We start from the raw sequence: 19,256 nt of genomic DNA, 5'->3' as shown, positions 1-19,256 counted from the left end.
GAGGCTGCAGGCAACACTAATGAGCAAAGTCTATCATGTGGGTCACCTTCATTATTGGTTATTTAAAGCAAGTTTATGTTTTCTTAATTGCCCTTTGACATCTCTTTAATTGAGCTGACTGAACTTTACATTGAATTTCTGTGGGGTGCATTTCCTTTCCATTGTCATTATAAATAGGTTGAGCCTGGACTCAGTTCTCATGTGTGCTGTTCACACTCTATACACACAATGTACACACACACCATCCAGCACAATAGGGCCCTCATCTCTCTCAAGGCCTCCTGATGCTGCTGTAATATTCAAATCAAGAATAATAAAGCACTTTACCAGCATTAGTTAGTTAGGCCTTAGTTGCGACACCCTTATGGAGATAGGAAAATCTCATTTGCTCATTTTATAGAGGAGGAAACTGAAGCACAGAGAGGTTGAGAGACTTGTCCTGTGTCCCTGATGGAGCCAGTCTCCCTCAAGATTAGAGACCAGTACCATGTCTAATCCACTAAATCATCATCAACTCACATGTGCCCACAAGCAAGGCCCCTGCTTCTGTTTCCTTCTCTATCAAAGGAAGGTATTAGTTACTTACTACTCTAAGGTACACCTATCTTGGACCCTCAGTGCATTCCATTAACTGGAACTAATAGGTTTTGTCACTGGAGAGGTGTGGGAAAGAATTCAATTCACAACAGACTTCTAGCATTTGTCAGACCATTGACATTACAAGCCAAAATTCAGCCCTTGTGCAGCTCCATTGCAATACCACCACCTTACTTCAGGAGCTGAATTTGGCTCTAGCTTTGAATACACCCCTGGTTGAAGCTTCAGAAGTAACTTGGACATGGAGATGCAGGGTCACCGATGCAGCAGCAGTATTGTGGGGAATGCCATTCTGTGCACATGCAGTTTCCAGCAAGCACTTACTGCATGTTGCACTGGGAAGAGATAGAGGAGCTGGTCAACTACCCAGCTCTCTCCTGGGGGTTCCTGGCACCAATGTGCTACACATGGCAGAGGGGTTCATGTAACCTCACTCCACAGGCAACTTGTGTTGGGAGTTGTGGGCTTTAAAGATTCAGTCTAAATGGATTTTTTAAATGTCTTTATTTTTAGAAGATTAAACAATATTGTCACTGATCTGAAGGATGAGGTTACTTGTTGAGATACAAGATTGAGTTTTGTAAGACACAAATGCCGAAGGTAACACTTTGCAAATAAATAAATACAGAAAACCAGAGTCTTTGCATAGTTCAGAAGTGAACAGTAGGGGGCAGCAGTGCACGGGGTGAATTGGCACGCAAAACACATCCATGTTCTTAGTCAAAAAGTTGCAGCTGAAAGAAAAAAAAATCCTAAAAAGGGCAAACTATTAAAACCCATGTTTTCGGCTGAAAGGGAGCTAGCTATGTGTTTGTAATCAGATCATGCCATCGAATGCGTGTTCTCGACAGACAGACAGACATTTACATAATCTGCCTCGGCATCCCATAGCCTGTCATGCCGGACTGCGATGCACCTTTGTTGCTACCCATCTGAAGGCCTATGACATTCTGTCCCCGACGAAGCTGCTCTTCCGAAAACCCTCGCCGATTCTGCTGTGCTTTCCTGTCCAGACACAAAAGCAATGTAGGATCAATCCGATTATGCCCACATGATTTTAAAAGGCTTCAGGGCTCTGAAATTGACGCTTCACAAGTGTTCCCTCTGCACTGCAATACTTTATTCTTTATTTCAGCATCCCATGGGCTACACAACACTGGCAGCGTAACTGCTTTTTTGCATTGCATACCGTGATGTACATGCCAGCCAAGGCCATAACAACACTTTGCACCTCTTTTGTGCCATTCATTCTAGACTCCCCAAGTGCGTACAAATATACTGACTCCCACCACACCCTGGGAGGTAAAATACTTGTATTATGATGTATGACACAGTCATGAGAAGGTTAAGTTGTGTAAGGCTATGTCATCCAGACACAGCTAGCAACAGTGTCCTGGCCACAGGGGATGATCAATGAACCGGTTTCTGTGATGGAACACACTTTGGTATCCAGCTACAGCTCCAGTGTAAATTGGAAGTCATTCCATGTAAATCAATAGAGCTATTTCTGAGTTATACCCACATAAGTGACAGCAAAATTTGGCTCCATTACTTCGAATGCAGCAATTATACCTATTTTAGAGATAGGGCAACTGTGACAGAGAAATTAAGTGATTGGCTGAAGTTCACAGAATGAGTTAATGGCAGCTCTAAGGACTAGAACCCAGGAGTCCTGATTCCCCATTCCCACTAGACAAACCCTTGCAGTAATGACAGTCCCTGTCTTTTAGTCTTCCCCTGCCCCCAAAGCGCTTTAGGTGAATGTATTTCAGTGGAACCCAAAGATGTCTGTCTCTCCCAACAGCGGCCGTTATGACAAAGGCATTAAGGCTTAGGGCTCTGCTATTAGATCTCAGGTTGTGGGTAATTTAAATGTGCAGTCAGCTTAGATGGGTTCCTCGCTTATGTACCTGGGGGGAAAAAGTCATTAAAAAAAGGGACAGAAAGGGCTTGAAATGATACTAGCTGACATACAGCCATATAGGCCACGGAAGACAGAACAATGTCACAAATTGAGGCTGGCCTTCACAAGCAAAACCATGATCTCACCCAGGCAGGGAACCCACCTGCTTCTATTCACCCTGCAATGTTGCATCATCCTATTTTAATGTATGACCACAACCACAAGCACGCTGTCATATCAAAATCCTCCGCCAGGGGGCTGCAGTGTTTAGAATCAGTTCAGGGCTCTCCAAGGGCTGGATCCTTGAAGGGACTGAGCACCATGACCCGCAATGCTTGTATGTACATGATCAACTGTTTGGCTGGATTTGGCTCACGGTGCTAGGCATATTGCAGGAGGCAGCCCCAATTTCCCACGAGACTCAGAGACTTTAAGGTAGGGTGACCAGACAACAAGTATGAAAAATCGGGACAGGGGGTCGGGGGAAAATAATATAGGAGCCTGTATAAGAAAAAGACCCAAAAATCGGGACTGTCCCTATAAAATCGGGACATCTGGTCACCCTACTTTAAGGTCAGAAGGGACCATTGTGATCATCTAGTCTTACTGACCTCCTGCACATTGCAGGCCACAGAACCTTGCAGAAAGGTGGAAAAGATATGGGTAAAAATCAACCATGTCCTGTGATTTTTCAGGATGGATGGCCATTGTTGGTTTTCATTTATTTACAATTATAAATGGGCTCATAAATTCCTGCCATAGATTCTGGGCACCCTCCTATCACTTAGTTAACAATTAACAGAAATCAGACAATGGACTCTCTTCCCACAAAACATTGCTCTTCCAGGAGGGATGCAAGCCTACCCTAGACCTATTGAAAAAGCAGCCATATTTTCATTTTCTCTCGATTTCTTTTCCAGAAAGAAAAGCAAGCTAACTATCTACATGCCTTCTAGAGAGGATTTCTCCTCCTCCCTATTTTTATAAATTTTCTCAGCACTTAATTCTATCAGAGATTCATTTGCTCCTTGTTTATTTTAATTAAAACCGTGGGAACCAATTCCACCTTTTATGTTGATTCCTCTTTTATTAATCATGTCAGGCAGGTATCTCTGGATAGTTTGTTCATTGGCTACAGAAAGTTGAAATGTGATTATTAATAAAGACAGGCAAAACTGTGAATGAGATAGAAGACATCAAAGAGGATCCAGGCATGTTAATAATAGCTGAGTACAGCTACAGTTTATATTGTTTAGCATTATTCCTACCATCATATGCACTTCCATGGGCTAGGTGTGCTGCGTTTGGCATTAAGTGGTCAGATGGATAGCAAGATCTAGTGATGCTTTTCATTCAGGGTGCTTGATTGAAATATGAGGAATATATGAGAGGCTACTTTTGCTGTCACCAAGGTTTTACTTTTGTTCAGCTCCATTAGGCCTGATTCTCCACTACCTTGCACTTCACTCCAGTGCAAACTGAGTGTAAAAAGCCACCATGCTGATCTGGTAGCATTTTACTCCTATTTTGCATTGACATAAATGACTATACAAAGTGCAAGGCAATAAAGAATCAGGCCCATTGACCTCTAAGGAATTATCAGCACAGGAGAGTGAGAGAAAATCAGACCTTGAATATCTATCCCTTTGTCTACATATGAAAGTTTAACCAGTTTAACTTAAATGAGTTTTTAAATCTGTGCAAATCCCTATGTGGACACTCTTCTTTCAGGTTAAACCAGGCTTTATTCACTTCAGCTTAATTCAATTAAGAACTAGTCTGAGACCTGGTCTACTCCTAAAACTTAAGAGGACCTAGATGCCTCACTCAGGACTGTGAAAAATTTCCAGGACATATTGGGAAGACTGTTCAGTCCCCAGTTAGTTTCCTAAATCCATTTGGTGCTTAAAGGCAGACAGTATTACCACCATTCAACAGCACTTAGCTGTGGGAGGTTTTGCTTGGCACTTCACCTGTGAAACCAGGAGGGATCCCCTCTGTAACATCCATCGTCCTTGGTAACAGCCAAGCTGCCTAAAGACATTAGAGTTCTCTGCACGGCAGCCATGTCCTTCCCTAAAAAGCCAGACATTGAAAATCATTTTTAAAATCTGTATATGAAGTAGATGATCTCAAGACAGCAACACTGTTTTCACACCATCATTTAGCATCTTCACAGACATTTCCATCCAACATATTAATTAAACCCTTCGATGCCACTGGTGACCATAATTATCCCTGTTTTACAGATGGTGAAACTGAGGCAGAGATGTTGACTGATTTGTTGAAGACCATGAGAGGAGTATAAAGCAAAGATTAGCATTCAGGAGTGCCTGGCTCCCAGTCCAATATTTATTTTGATACAGTAGTTCAGGAGGGAGCATGTAGAGAGCGAGAGCTTTCAGAGTAACAGATAAGAGTTTAAAGCTCTGTGTGCTTTAAGAGGCAGCTTCCATTATAAAAACCCATCCCTGGTTCAAGGGAGATTGCTCAAGCACAGAAACATTAGCTGGATGCAGGAACTTCTGCTTTAGAGATATCACTTAATACAAAAAGTTGTGAGTAAGAAATCAAGAACCATTCAATAATAGACATGTGCCTAGCAGACACAATGGCATTGACAACTGCATTGTGCTCTATTATTACAATGTTTATTATCATAGCACCAGTTAGCATGTGACACATTAGTACACACTATAGTTCACACCCTTCTGGTGCAGACTAATGCACTGTGTAAAAAAGCCTCAGTTTCCCCAACTGTAAAATGGGGATAATGATGCTTACTCAGCTTTCTGAAGAGCCTGGTGATTTCTGGGCAAGAACCCTCTGCTAAAAGAGCATATTCCAATCCCTTAGGAGCTACTATGCCCTTAATTCTCACCAATTTTTGCCCAAGTACCCATCCACTAATTCTGCAAATCCCTTTAACAGCTCCTTATATTGTGCTATCAAATTCAAGCTCCTTGTCTTCACTTTCATGACTCTGTGTCACCTCATGTCTAGCTACCTTCCTTCATCTTCCTCGCTGTCCTACGCCCAGTGTTATTCTTGACTTAGTTGTCCCCTTTCATCTCTGTTATGTTCCCACTTTCTCCCATGACTCCCCTGCACCTGGAACAGCCTCCCACTCCCTGTCCACCAAGGGCCAGATTTTCAAGAGCGCTCAGGCACCTACTTAGACACCAAATCAAAGGCCAGTTTTTTCAACAGAGCTCAGCATTCCAGCTGCTTGATGTTTTTTCATCGACATATTTTTTAACAAAAAAATGGTTCTTCAACAAACAGTTTTCCCTTTTAGTCAGCATTTTAAAGTTTTGCCCCCGTCCCTCTAAAAAATGAGAAATGCTGTGGAAAACAAAAACAAAAAAAAAAACCTTTTTTCATTTCATTTAAAACACATCACAGACATCATATAGCAGATTTACCCACATTGAAAAATCTTTCCCCATGTGTCCTCTCTTTTCTCCTCCTCACATCCCGTTTCTATTACGATTCCTTCCTACCTTCTTCTCTGCCCCAGTTCTTCCCTACAGCCTCTTTCCTGAATGACAATGTTAGGCCTTGTCTGTCTTTGATTGTAAGCTCTTCAGAATGGGGAATGTATGGTTTAATCTACACCTGAAAATTTATGATGCTAGATACATGATGTTTTGTAATAGATATGATAAAAAAAGATTGCTAAACTATACCTATTTCCAACCAACCACGGCTAAGGAAGCCATTCCAAGGCAGACTGTGTGTCTGGGAAGTCAAGCCTCCTGTTTTACACATTTATATTCTACATTTCCCTGGCAACATACAGATTAAATTAAGGGATATGATGTACACAAACCTTCAGACACAAAGCACTTGGACTGTTTGTGATGAGTAAGGTTCCTAAACTCAACATATTTAGCAGCTTCCAACTGTGTTGAAATTTCCCATAATATTGCCCATTTAAGTTGATTTGAATTTTTAAAGTCCTGCAAATCCACAGTATCTGCATTTGCAGATGAGGTTGTATTGTTCACTATTTTTTGTGGATTAAGGATTTGATGCCAGAAGCTGGCAGTGAGTGACAGGGGATGGATCACTCAATGGTTGCCTTTTCCGTTCATTCCCTCTGAAGCACCTGGCATTGCCACTATCGGGAGATAGGATACTGAGATACATGGACCATTGGTCTGACCAAGTATGGCTGTTCTTATGTGGATTCAAATGTTTGTCTCCGCACAGGACTCTAACAATAAGATAGGATGCTGGTGCGGGTGCAGACGCAGATATATACAAAAGGTGCAATGCAGATCGCGGGTCGGATAAAAGTTAAATATTGCAGATGCAGATCGGATGTGGATTCAAGTTTTTGTATCCGTGCAGGGTTCCAGGAATTTTATTCACAAGGGGCTAATTTTCTCATAAAATAATTGCCAGCCAGTGACTACCTTAACCACAAACTGAAGCAACTTTGCTCCTTGCTTAATATAGGGCAGTCTGAGAGGCTGATATAACATACGCACACAGAGAGCATGGAGTGAGGTTTTAGCATTATGGGCCCCCTAAGGTAGCAGATGTACCATATGCCGTAGCAGATGCTAAGTATAATGTTGCCCATGTGACACCTCCCCTAGAGCAAGCACCACAGTGGTTGGAGCAGAGGATCCGGGATGGGAAGAAGAGCTGAAACTGAATGAGCTGGATGATGATGGCAATTTTGAAAACAAAAGACCGGTAGCAAAACGTCATGATGAGCCTGCCTGAGCCATCTGTATTCTCCCCTGCATCTAGCATTCCGCTTCAGCAGGCTGCCACCAAAGCTGTGCTTTAACTGGCAGTGGGGAGTGGGAGAAGCGACACTGGAGAAACAGATGGAGTTAGGGATGATTATCACATAATGAAACAAAGCAGCAGCAAAGCCTGGGCTCTGAGCTACCTCCCCCACGAGCGTGTGAAGCCTGATGGAAAACACAGGGGATGCGAGCGAAGACTGTAATTCTGTGTGGAGACTGAACATCGTTGTGGAAAGAGGGCAAATACAAAAGGATACATATAGTTTAGGAAAGGCTGAGAAGGATGAAAGCAGGAGGCCCCACCACAGAGGAATGATGGGCATCTCTTGCCATCTGACAGTCAGACTGGAGCAGCATAGTGAAGAAAGATGTGGGAAGATGTATATTTGGGATGGAAAAACAAATCAAAATAAGACCTGATCACACCCAAAATGCAAGTCATTCTGCATTCTCAGCCTTCCCTCAAGCCAAACTCAACAACTCAAGACTTTAAGATGCAGAAAAGTTTAGTTAAAGATCTCTCTTAGGCCCCACACCACACTTGAGACTCCACAACGGGGTCTTACCTGTCTCCCCACACCTTCTTTTGCCTTTCCTGAATCATGATAAATACCATTGGCAGCATCTTTTCTACGCCCCGGCTGCCTTTTCTTCTCAACCTGAAATGCCCTTGTGCAATGCTCGCTGATATCTATGGGACAGCCTGGTCTAGCAGAAAAGCTGTGCACTACCAGTGCTAGGAGGAGGGCTTCTAATTTGTCCTGAAGAGGAGCTGTTGGAAGGAGTTCATTCTCCTTGAGACAAACCTATCCAGATGTCCCTGGGCCTTCACGCCAAGTGTTTCTATGTGACCTGTGGGATCAACCTCAGGGAGAGAGGGACTATTCTGGAGGGGATCACTGAACCTGAGTCCTCAAAAATGTAGATAAAGATCCAAAGCTGCATCTCTGAACTCTTTGAGATTGGCTTATTACTGATTTAAGCTACCCAGAGATATACTAGGGGAATGCACTGAAAGAGAGCACGTAGGTTAATCAGGATGTTTGGGAACATAGTACAGAAAAGCTTCCTGGCTCAACACATGCAAGTAAGAAAAGTACTAGCGGGAAAGCAAGGCTTCACCTTGCTTGAAGCAGCCCTGGGTGAAGGAGCCACAGTGGTGAAGACGGGTGCAGGCTGGTCTACTGTGTTTGAGACAGCCTACCAAGCAGTGTGTGTGTGTGTGTGTATGTGTCGGGGGGGGGGTGGGTATTTATGGTTCTTGGTTACCAAGACCCTTGCAGCAAAAGCTGTTGGGAAAATGTTAATGGCAAAAGGGGCTGTTTATCTAGCCATCCGCCTGTGTCTTAGTTTAGACAACTCAGAGCATAGATCCCTCCCAACAGACAATAGGGTTCACACTCCTATTGCAGAGGACAACTTGGGAATCTTTTCTGGTATGTGAGGGGATACAAATAGGAAGTGAATGTTAGACTTCACACACACACACACACACACACACACACACACTCATCTCCTCCGTCCGCTGAATTTCAATTTTCTAACTCTTCCCAATCAAGAGCCTCAACAGTGAAACAACAGGGGTGACTGAAGTCCCAACTATGGCGAAGGGGGAGAAATTATGTAGGGACCAAGACTGGGATAACAATGGGTGTTTCATTTCAGGCCTGAGATGCACTGCAAGAACTGCGGGGGTGCCAGGACAGGAACATGGAGGCTGCAGAAGAGGGTTGAGATGGCTGCAATTGCTGCATGAGGAAAGCTTGCGTTATACCTGCCCACGCTAGGTTTGGCTTCATCCAACACAGCTAAATCCACACTGTCATGCATGAAATAAAATAAATAAATAAATAACCAAAAGCTTGGGAGAAAGTAATTAGCGCGAAAGAAAAGCAAAGAGGGGGGAGATTGATTATCTTTCTGAACTATTCCCTACAACTGAAGTCCTTTTCTTAGTAAAAACCAAGATGGTCCAATTTTATGTGCATAGAGTTAACTCACTACTGGACACGAAATGCTGCCAAAACAACATCTGAAGTGGGCTAATACTGAAAACAGATTGAGCAAGAATACACACAATAAACTTCCCTTACTTACTAGACTGTGGAATCTTTTTCCAGGGCAAGAGGAAGGTCATTTACTTCAGTCATTTAAAATGAGTACATCCCCGATGCACAGTTAACCCAGGTGACCGGCACCTGAGTCTGAGCACTTGGCTTAGCCTAGCCCAGGTGTGAGCATTCCCACAGCAAAGCCAGACCTGCATTTCTGTGTCCATTCTCGCCTGTACGTGTTGTGGGGCATATCCCATGGTTTGCTATGCTGAGACGCTCTAGGATTCTTTCCCAGTCAATTGTGTCAATTGCATGAGAACTTATCTGTCGTTTGGGAGCATGGGGGGGTGGAGATTGTGGGAAGGCAGTGGAGGATTATCAGCATGCAAGTGATTTTGTCTGCATCCTCACTGCAAAGTGGGTGGGTTCCAGTCTGAGTGAAAGCAGAGCTCAGGCTCTAACCCACACTACCCCTGGCGGAGCCTCAAAGCACATCCAATCCCGGGATGCACAGGTTTTTGTGTGTGTAGGGGAGAGATTGGGCTAAAACGTGGGTAAGAGCCCAGGTGAACTGTGCAATGAAGATATACCCTAGATTAGACAAAACACCGGAGAACAAACTGTAAGGAACAACCCAGCAGTCGTGTCCTCCATGCAGCCTCTTCCCTTATTCCAGTGAGTGACCGTCTACAACAAATCATTTCCCCCATCCATTGTTTTGTTCCCTTTGTAGCTCCTTTGGCCCCCTCCCCATAAATCTCAGCTCCTGTCTTCACCGACGCTGAGACCATCTCTACTCTGAGCCCTTGCACTATGCTCTACCATGTGGTGTTAGCGAGGCCCCAGAGCACATGGCAGGAGCACTAAAAAGTGATGGATCACCACATAGGAGGTAAAAAGGCAGAAAAAGAATCTTAGGTTCATGGGAAAATAATATAGACCACTTCTAGTTCCTATGTGGAATGGCATAAATCTTCACAGACCTGAGCTATTGCAAACTCATGGGGGCGTTCTCAGGTTTTAGCTGAATGTTTCCATGGTGATCTTTTTAAAGAGACTTTAATGCTGGTGAAAAATGTTGGGCTGACAACTCTGGAAACCTAACCCTTCAATATGTCAACTGTGATTTTTGTTTTTATCTAGTCATGATTAATATAAAAGACTTCACACAGACTGAAAAGTCCATGTATATATTTCCCTGTTTGGGGTAGTGATTTTTGTGACAGCTAAAATTTAAGCCTCACTTTTAATTTGAAATAGTCAATAAAGGCTTGTCATAGGAAAATAGAGTTTTTCAGATTTGTTATTAGGGGCTGTTTGCTTGTAAATAAGTGGCATGGGGGAACATTTGTTTTATTACGTTTATGCTTGTCACAGTGATGGCTTTTGGGTAACACATTAACTTGAAAAGATTCCATTATGTCCTTAGGGTAATATGAATCCCTCGGAGGAGATAGTGCACCACCAGAAGAGAATGGTAATGAGGTAAAGCAAACAGAAGCAAAAGATAATTACATTAGAGATTTTTTCCTTAGACAAAAATGCACCGTTAGTGGAGATCAAAGCAGAGCAGAATGAAGACTGTGAGCTCATTTTCAATATCATTATTATTTTTACCTTCCCATAAATCCACTGTCTGGAAAATATCTGTTGTTCTTACTCCATAGATTTCAGCAGCTTTTAAGAATTGAGAAATTTGTTCCATCTGCTTGAAAGCCATTTTTGATTCAGAGATCTTTGGAATGGGTTCTTTTCCCTTTGGATGTAAACTGTTTATTAACTTGCACAACAGCTAAGAGATAAAAATAGAAACAGAAGTTTAAAAAAATCAATTAGTTCCAGATCACTAAAGCAGAAGGTAATTTCTGTTCATTGGATTATGCTGTGTGAAGCGCGACATGGGTAGAATCTCTCAGATAAATCATTTCTTAAAAAAAAAAAAAAAAAAAAGATAGAAAACCACCATTGGTATCAATCTGAATGTATTAAAGTGCCATTAAAGGTTTTCTTAAATGACACCGATAACCTGATCAAATATGCACTGATCTACTGCAAGAAATAAAACAATCATTTACTAGAGGTTATGTAACAATTGACAGTAGTGGGAGAAAAAAGGAAAACAAAGCACTATCAATTGAAATATTGTTAAAGCACTACTGGCAAAGATTCAATAATTAGCCAGTAGCCAAGTCTTACTGCCCAGTGCAAACAGCAGCATTTGCGTGTTTATTTATTAAACCAATTGAATATAACATAATAGCTCTAGAATTATTCCCAAGGAGAAAACACTAGGACATAATCAAATGCACCAAAGTCTGTGTGTATTACACGCTCAAATAGCAACACTTTTATTTTCTTAGCAGAAAAGTACAAACCTGATTGTAAAAGCAAGTCTCTTGTTACTCTATGAGAAATTATAGTGAAGAAATGAGTCAAACCTAACATACATATCCCAATACACTGGCAGAAAAATTATTCTGAAATACCAAAAATTTCCTGATCAGAAGGAAACCAGTAATAGTTCAGTCAATACTGGTATATACTCAAAAATAACCCATGACCTCAAGCCAGTGCAGATGAAAATACAGTTAGGGTATAGATGTTAATAGACTAAGATTCATTGTACACATATAAATAATGCTTATATGAAATTAGATCAACACTTACTGTTCCATCCATTAGCCATTTCTGAAAATTTTGCCTTCCAGGAGGTGGATGCTCTATCTTTTCACCACTCTGTATGATAATCCAGTCCACTAGCTTGTTCTCTAATTCCACGTCATATTTCTGTTCAATCTTTTCCTGCACTTCTCGGCTTAAACCATAGCTCGGTCCTCTGTTAGCCATCTCTGGAACAAAAATACCAATTGTTTATTTATAGGATTCTGATAACACGGATTTAAGTATATACACCAGCCCAATCTATACGTCAATGCAGATCGACTACCAAAAATCAAAACCAAAGCAGGCATTGGCTTTAATTGTTTTGAAAGGGCAAAAATTAAAAAAAAAAATCATTTTTCCACAGCCAAACAACAGCAAAAATCAAATGACAGTTTAAATTAAAATAGATTGCCAGTGAGATTTCTGCTATAGCAACAAAGAGATTCTAATAGAGGTTCAGATCAGTGTCATCACTGCCAGCAAATCCAGAAGTACTTTAAATTTGCCTACATAATACTTGCTAATAACAAGAAGACTATACATGGGAACTCAAGAGATCCTTTGAGAGATGCAATTGGGGTGTGAGGTTTAGAAATCCAGAGACCATTGAGTGGAAAAGCACTGAGAAATTTAAGAAGAGATGAAGACTGCTGCGATACCCTGCTGCTGCTGCTGCATCCTGATTTGAAGAACAGTGTATTGATTTGATTTTCCTCACATATGAGGAGGGTCAAAGCAGGGGCGTTGCTAAGAGCCATTAAAAGGCCTGCCTACTCAGCATAGCCAAGGAGGTATCTAATCTGCAGTCTGCTTAAGTGCCAACTTCCCCTGCTGTTTTGTTCACTTTCCTGATCCAGGTCTACTTTACTTAGGTTTGTGCACTGAACCCAGCATCAGAATAACTGAGCTCCCTATAGTTAAAAATACTTATAGGAGGTATCATTTCATTATCCAAATGTAATAGGAACCAATAGATATTGGAAAATGTGGAGAGTATTTTTCTCCCTGCTCTGCATCCTGTGTACTATCATCACTGGAGGGTGAAAGAACAAAACCAAAACACAGGCTGGAAAGTAAAGTACTAACAAGGGTATAATTAGGGGTGATAAATAAAATTAAACAAAAGAGAGATTGATTAGGCAGACTAAAGTAAGTCTTCCTAGCAGCAAGATGTATTAGGCTGTCAAATAGTCTTCCAAGGAAAAAGCTAGAAGCCCCATCACTTGTGACATTAAAAACATGACTGGACTAAAAATGAGCAATTGTGCTGTAGAGAACAAGGATCATCTCCTCAGCTTGTGTGAGTCAGCATGGCTCTGTTGAGCTCTAAGAGATCTATGCCAATTTACACTAGCTGAGGACCTGACCCTAACACGGCAGTAGCAGGGCGAGAGCACTAGATAACCCAAGATGGGGTATTTTTTGGTTTAACTGGTATAGTTTATGGGTTTATAAACCAAAATTCTTTTGATCCTTTCTCTAGTCACACCAAATTTCATCATGCATCTTTTTGTCCTTGCTCTGAATCCATCCTGCTATAATATGGGCCCTTTTAGACACATGAACTCTGAATGCAAGTGGTTTGTAAAGCCCCAATGTGGATTCAGCATCAACTGTATATTATTTCTTTGTACAGCTCCTTGTATATCTAGCACATGACTCTCTCCTCTTCCATTTCCTTCAGATTCTGAAGCTCTGAGCTCTCAGATTTATATTGCTCAGGACACCCCGGGGCTTAACCAGATGCAGTAGATGAAAAATTTAATAGATGACCTCATTCATTCTTCTCCACAAGCATTTCATTTAGTGCTTTCTGTTTTGTGCACTGGTAAATTTAAAACCCATGAAATATATTCTTACATAATTCAGCTGTTCCAGAGAATGCATTACATGACAAGGCTATTATTCAGGTCCTTTCCGCTTCGTGCTGTCTCAGGTGCACAGAAGTGATTAGCTACACAAACCAAGAACAAAGACCTCAAACCAAGCTTTGAGAAGGTGGGAAAAAGAAACTGCAGCAGTAGCACAGCAAAAGGAAGAGTAGCATGTGAATGTGCTTGCCTTCACATAAAAGCAATGGTTATGGGCCGTATCATTCACTGTTTAGCCTACTCCTGCGTAAGGGACAGGAAACGCAGGGCTTGTACTTACAGAACTTGTTTGGAATCCTTCCATTAAAAGATGTGCATATATCACTGGGCTCTCTGTAGCAGTAGCAGGAGGCTCAATAAGAACCTACTATCAGTGGGCTCCACAGAAGCTGTGTGCCAATGCACCAATGCCAAGCTGGCCACAGCTCCTTTTGGCTTCGAGGCAGCACAACGCTCACAGGCTGCGCAGCAATGTATTCCCTCCCACCTGCAATCCTGCCCCCAAGCCTGCTCTCAAAGGGGTGTTCCACACTGTGGAAGAAGAGGAGCTCGCCAGAGCATTCATGTTGATTGTTAATAAGTCTTGGGACAAAGGGGAAGTTTCAAAGGACGGGAAGAAAGCAAATATTGTGGCGATAATTAAAAAGGGTACATGGGACAAGTAATTATAGAACTGTCAACCAGCTAGTGAGCTCAGGCAAAATAATGGCTAAGCGGAAACTTGCTTAATAAAGAATTAAAGGAGGATAATATCGCTGATATTAATCAACACGGATTTATGGAACAAACACATTTTGTCAAAATAATCAGATTTTTTTTAAATGAGATTACAAGTTTGGTTGATAAAGGTAATAGTGTTGATGTAATAGACTTTTGTAAGGCATTTGACTCGGTATCGCACAACATTTTGATTAAGAAACTAGAATGATACAAAATCAACACAGCACATGTTGCGGATTAAAAAGTGGCTAACTTTAAGCAGGGAATCATCATCAAGCACATGTTTATAGTGTGGAGTTTCTTGTTTCTATGACCTGGAAGAAGAAAGAAATCACTATGATAAAGTTTACCACTTCCCCAATCTTCATATTGTCTATGAACAGTAAAGAGCATGGGTCTCTCATACAAAGTGATTTAGATTGTTTGGTAAAATGGGATTTTATTACAACCAAGTGTAAAGTGTAGTTTGGAAGCAGAAGCTGAAAAGGGCTTGGGGGGGGTCCCGATGGATAATCAGCTCAACATGAGCTCCCAGTGTGACACTGTGGCCAAAAGGGCCATTGTGATCCTTGGGTGCATAGACAGGGGAATCTCAAGTAGAAAAAGGGGGTATGTTACTTTTGTATTTGGCACCGGTTCAACTGTGTTGGAATACTGTGTCCAGTGCTGGTGTCTGGAATTCAAGAAGGATGTTGATAAATTGGAGACAATTCAGAGAAGAGCCAGAAGAATGAATAAAGGATTAAAAAACAGGCCTTATAGTGATAGGCCTCCATCTATTTAGCTTAAAAAAAGACGATTAAGGAGTGATTTGAACAGTGTGCAAGCACCTGCATGAGGAACACAAATCTGATCATAGAGGGCTCGTAAATCTAGCAGACAATGGTATAACAAGATCCAATGGTTGGAAGTTGATGCTAGACAAATTCAGACTAGATATAAGGCACAATTTTATTTTAAATAGTGAGGGTAATTAACCATTGGAACAATTTACTAGGGGTTGTGGTAGATTCTCTATCACTGGCCATCTGTAAATCAACATTGGATGTCTTTTCTAAAAGACATGCTCTAGTTCATCCACAGTTATTGGACCTGAAGCAGGAATCAATTCAGGGAAGTTTCAGAGCCTGTGTAGTGCAGGCAGTCAGACTAGCTGATCAGAATGGTCCCTTCTGGCCTTAATCTATGAAAATGGATAAATGAATGCTGACAAAAATCAGCATTAATTTAACCATTGACTTTGGGTAGGTGTGGGGTGGCTGGACGGTAGCCAATCTCCGCAAAGGAGGAGGATACTAAGGGCAGAGTAGTAACCTTTCATCACTGCCACACATACAGTTCTAACCCCTGCTCAGATTCATCACTTTCATGCCTCCCTTAACCTACAGAAAGAATTATACAAATCTAAATTTTTCAAAATGTGGAAAATATCAGAAATGGCTAATTTAAGTCACATTGTGTAAGCTCATCACATGTGGAATTTGTCTAGCAGTTAGAATGAAACTGAATCTTGCTTCTGGGGTCCAGTTCCCAGCTCGGACACGGCGGACTGTAAGCCCTTGCACAAGTGATAAAAAAAAATAAATCTTTCCACAAATTCTTTTCCCCAGCTGTAAAATGGGTACAATACTTATCTGCTGAGCCTCATAAAGGTTGTTGCAAGACTGTGTTATTCTTATACCAATTGAATAAAAACCAGCAGGATCTTATTAAGAGGGATAAGGCAAAGATGCCACATTTATTGTAAATATAATGATAAAGCAAAAGATAAAAGTAAACAACGTTGTTTAACTACTTATTCCTATCACTACTTATTCCTTACACACACACACACATATATATATATTCATTCACACAATCATTCATTCAAGTTCTGTATAGGTGTTATAGTTACCAGCCTAGAAGTCGCTCATGCCAAGTTACTGGCCAGGTATCTTGGTCATGAGGATGAAGCCAAGTCCGTGTCAGGTGCACCTGATGCTCCTGGAGGTTGGCAGCAGAACCAGAAACTCAAAGTCCTCAGTCTTTAGAGTCCATTCTTATAGGAATTAATTCCTATGTTAGTCTATGGGAGCTGTTTCATCCTGCTGTTGCTGACTCAATCAGCAGATGGCACATTCCTGGTGGCTCCACACAGTCCAGTTTGTGTTTCTCATCCTTCCAGGTGATGGGGTGGATCCCAGTTTACCCTCCAGGGATTGTCTGGTGGTCCACTTGACACATTCTTCGGCCGATGGATACTCCCTTTCTAGGCTGGCACCTCCCTAACGATTCATGTACATCAAGCATTCATCAACATACATTCCGTATCTTAACCATATTTTAATTTACTGTCTCCACCACGTTCGGGGCGTGTGCTAATTCATTTGAGACTCCCGACCCTTTAATCACAGAGGGTGGGGGTCTGTTCCTAGGAGCCGTTGCTGTTATAATGAAGTGAAGTCACTTAACGGCTTAAGGCTCACAGCAGGGGTGTTAACGATGGCCTGGTCTACACTATGAGTTTAAATCAAATTTATCAGCATTAAATCGAATTAGCCCTGCACACGTCCACACAACGAAGCCATTTATTTCGAAATAAAGGGCTCTTAAAATCGATTTCTGTACTCCTCCCCGACAAGGGGAGTAGCACCAAAATTGATATTGCCATTTCGAATTAGGGTTAGTGTGGCCGCAATTCGATGGTATTGACCTCCGGGAGCTATCCCACAGTGCACCATTGTGACCACTCTGGATAGCAATCTGAACTTAGATGCACTGGCCAAGTAGACAGGAAAAGCCCCACAAACTTTTGAATTTTATTTCCTGTTTGCCCAGCGTGGAGAGCACAGGTAACCATGCAGTCCGATAATCGAAAAAGAGCACCAGCATGGACCGTACAGGAAGTACTGGATCTGATCGCTATATGGGAAGAGGATTCAGTGCTAGCCGAACTACGTTTCAAAAGACGAAATGCCAAAACTTTTGAAAAAATCTCCAAGGGCATGATGGAGAGAGGCCACAATAGGGACTCAGATCAGTGCCACGTGAAAGTCAAGGAGCTCAGACAAGCCTATCAGAAAATAAAGGAGGCAAACGGTCGTTCCGGGTCAGAGCCGCAGACATGCCGCTTCTACGCTGAGCTGCATGCAATTCTAGGGGGGGCCGCCACCACTACCCCACCTCTGACCGTGGATTCCGAGGCGGGGGTAATCTCAGCCACACCTGAGGATTCTGCAGATGGGGAAGAGGAGGAGGAGGAGGAGGACGACGACGACGAGCTTGTGGAGAGTATACAGCACTCCATTCTCCCCAACAGCCAGGATCTTTTTCTCAGCCTGAGTGAAGTACCCTCCCAAGGTAGTATCCAAGACCATGACCCCATGGAAGGGACCTCAGGTGAGTTTATCTTTTAAAATATAAAACATGGTTTAAAAGCTGGCATTCAAGCAACATCCGTTCTTTATCTCGTTGTGTAATCCTCAAGAGAGTGATATCGCTCATGGTAACCTGGTTGAAATATGGGAATTTAATTAAGGGGACAGAGGTGGCCCTTCCTACTGGGCTGTTTGCCTGTGGCTGAAAAGAAATCCTTCCCTGTAGTAAGCCAAGCGTGGGGGAGGGGGGGGGGAGCGTGGAATTGGCACTGAGCTTTTCACGTGTGGCTAGCAGGGATCTTCCCCGATACCAGCCATGCGATGGGGGGAAGGATAAAGCGATCATCCCAGAAAATTGGATGGCGGGGGGGGGGGGGGGTTAGTTTGTTTTCTGCTGCTGCAGGTTAAAAGGAAAACCGCAGCACTCAACGGGCTTTGCTTGGTATGTGGGAAAGGAGGGCGCAGAAGCCAAAAGACAATGGCTTACCATGGCCGCATGCAAGCTGAATTCTGTTGCCCGGACCTGCATCTGTGATCTCTAACAGCAAAGCCACAGGCACTCAATATTAAGATGCAAAATGCGACCTTGCACAGAAATCACATGTGCTATGTAATGTGAACAGTGTTGTTCACCATGAAAGAGTATAAGCATTGTTCTGTAAAATGTATCTTTTTAAATACTTCTCTGCCTTTTTTCCCTCCCTCCCTCCAGCAGCTGCAAATTTTTCAAGCCTCCCTCCTCCGTCCCGAGGCTATCTCAGATAAGGCGTCGGAAAAAGAGGACACGAGCCAAGATGTTCGCAGAAATCATGGAATCCACCCGCAATGAAACAGCTCATCTGAATGAGTGGAAGGACACGGTATCAAAGTACAGGAAAGATGCCAGCGAACGTGAGGACAGGAGGAACCAATGTGAGGACATGAGGGACCAACGTGAGAACAGAAGGGACCACTGTGAGGAGAGGAGAGACGCTCGAGATGAGAGGTGGCGGCAGGAAGATCAGAGGAGGCAGGATGCAAAGCTGGGGCTGCTGCGTGAGCAAACAGACATGCTCCGGCATCTGGTGGAGCTTCAGGAACGGCAGCAGGATCACAGACTGCCACTGCAGCCCCTGTATAACCACCCTCCCCCCCTCACCATGTTCCATAGCCTCCTCACCCAGACGTGTAAGAATGCGGGGAGGGGGAGGCTCCATGCACCCTCCCATTCCACCCCAGTGGACAGCCCAAGCAAAAGGCTGTCATTATTTTAACCTTTTTTTAGTGGCCTTTTCCTACCCTCTGATCCTCCTCCCAAACCCCACCCGGGCTACCTTGTCAGTTCT

The 19,256-nt window shown here is 42.7% G+C and overlaps 1 protein-coding gene across 5 annotated transcripts in view; it reads right to left on the bottom strand.

Annotated features, from left to right (window-relative positions):
• Window positions 1-1,084: 1,084 nt before the first annotated feature.
• Window positions 1,085-19,256, bottom strand: part of TAGLN3 (transgelin 3) — a 47,506-nt gene continuing 29,334 nt past the window's right edge. The window contains exons 1-5 of one of the 5 annotated variants that reach the window (XM_054045767.1): window positions 12,644-12,662; window positions 11,988-12,169; window positions 10,938-11,112; window positions 4,474-4,576; window positions 1,085-1,602 (exon numbers count right to left, since the gene is read on the bottom strand). In XM_054045767.1, coding sequence (XP_053901742.1) covers window positions 1,461-1,602; window positions 4,474-4,576; window positions 10,938-11,112; window positions 11,988-12,169; window positions 12,644-12,662 — 621 coding nt within the window. In that variant the 3' untranslated portion in view covers window positions 1,085-1,460. Of the gene's footprint in view, window positions 1,603-4,473; window positions 4,577-10,937; window positions 11,113-11,987; window positions 12,170-12,494; window positions 12,663-19,256 lie in introns of those variants that run through there. The other 4 variants (XM_054045794.1, XM_054045785.1, XM_054045776.1 and 1 more) reach the window with 4 other exon arrangements.

Source organism: Malaclemys terrapin, chromosome 1 (genome assembly GCF_027887155.1).
Source record: "Malaclemys terrapin pileata isolate rMalTer1 chromosome 1, rMalTer1.hap1, whole genome shotgun sequence".
NCBI classification, from domain to species: Eukaryota; Metazoa; Chordata; order Testudines; family Emydidae; genus Malaclemys; species Malaclemys terrapin.
The sequence above is the reverse complement of the archived record's forward strand: the minus strand, read 5'-3'. Positions and strand labels throughout refer to the sequence as shown.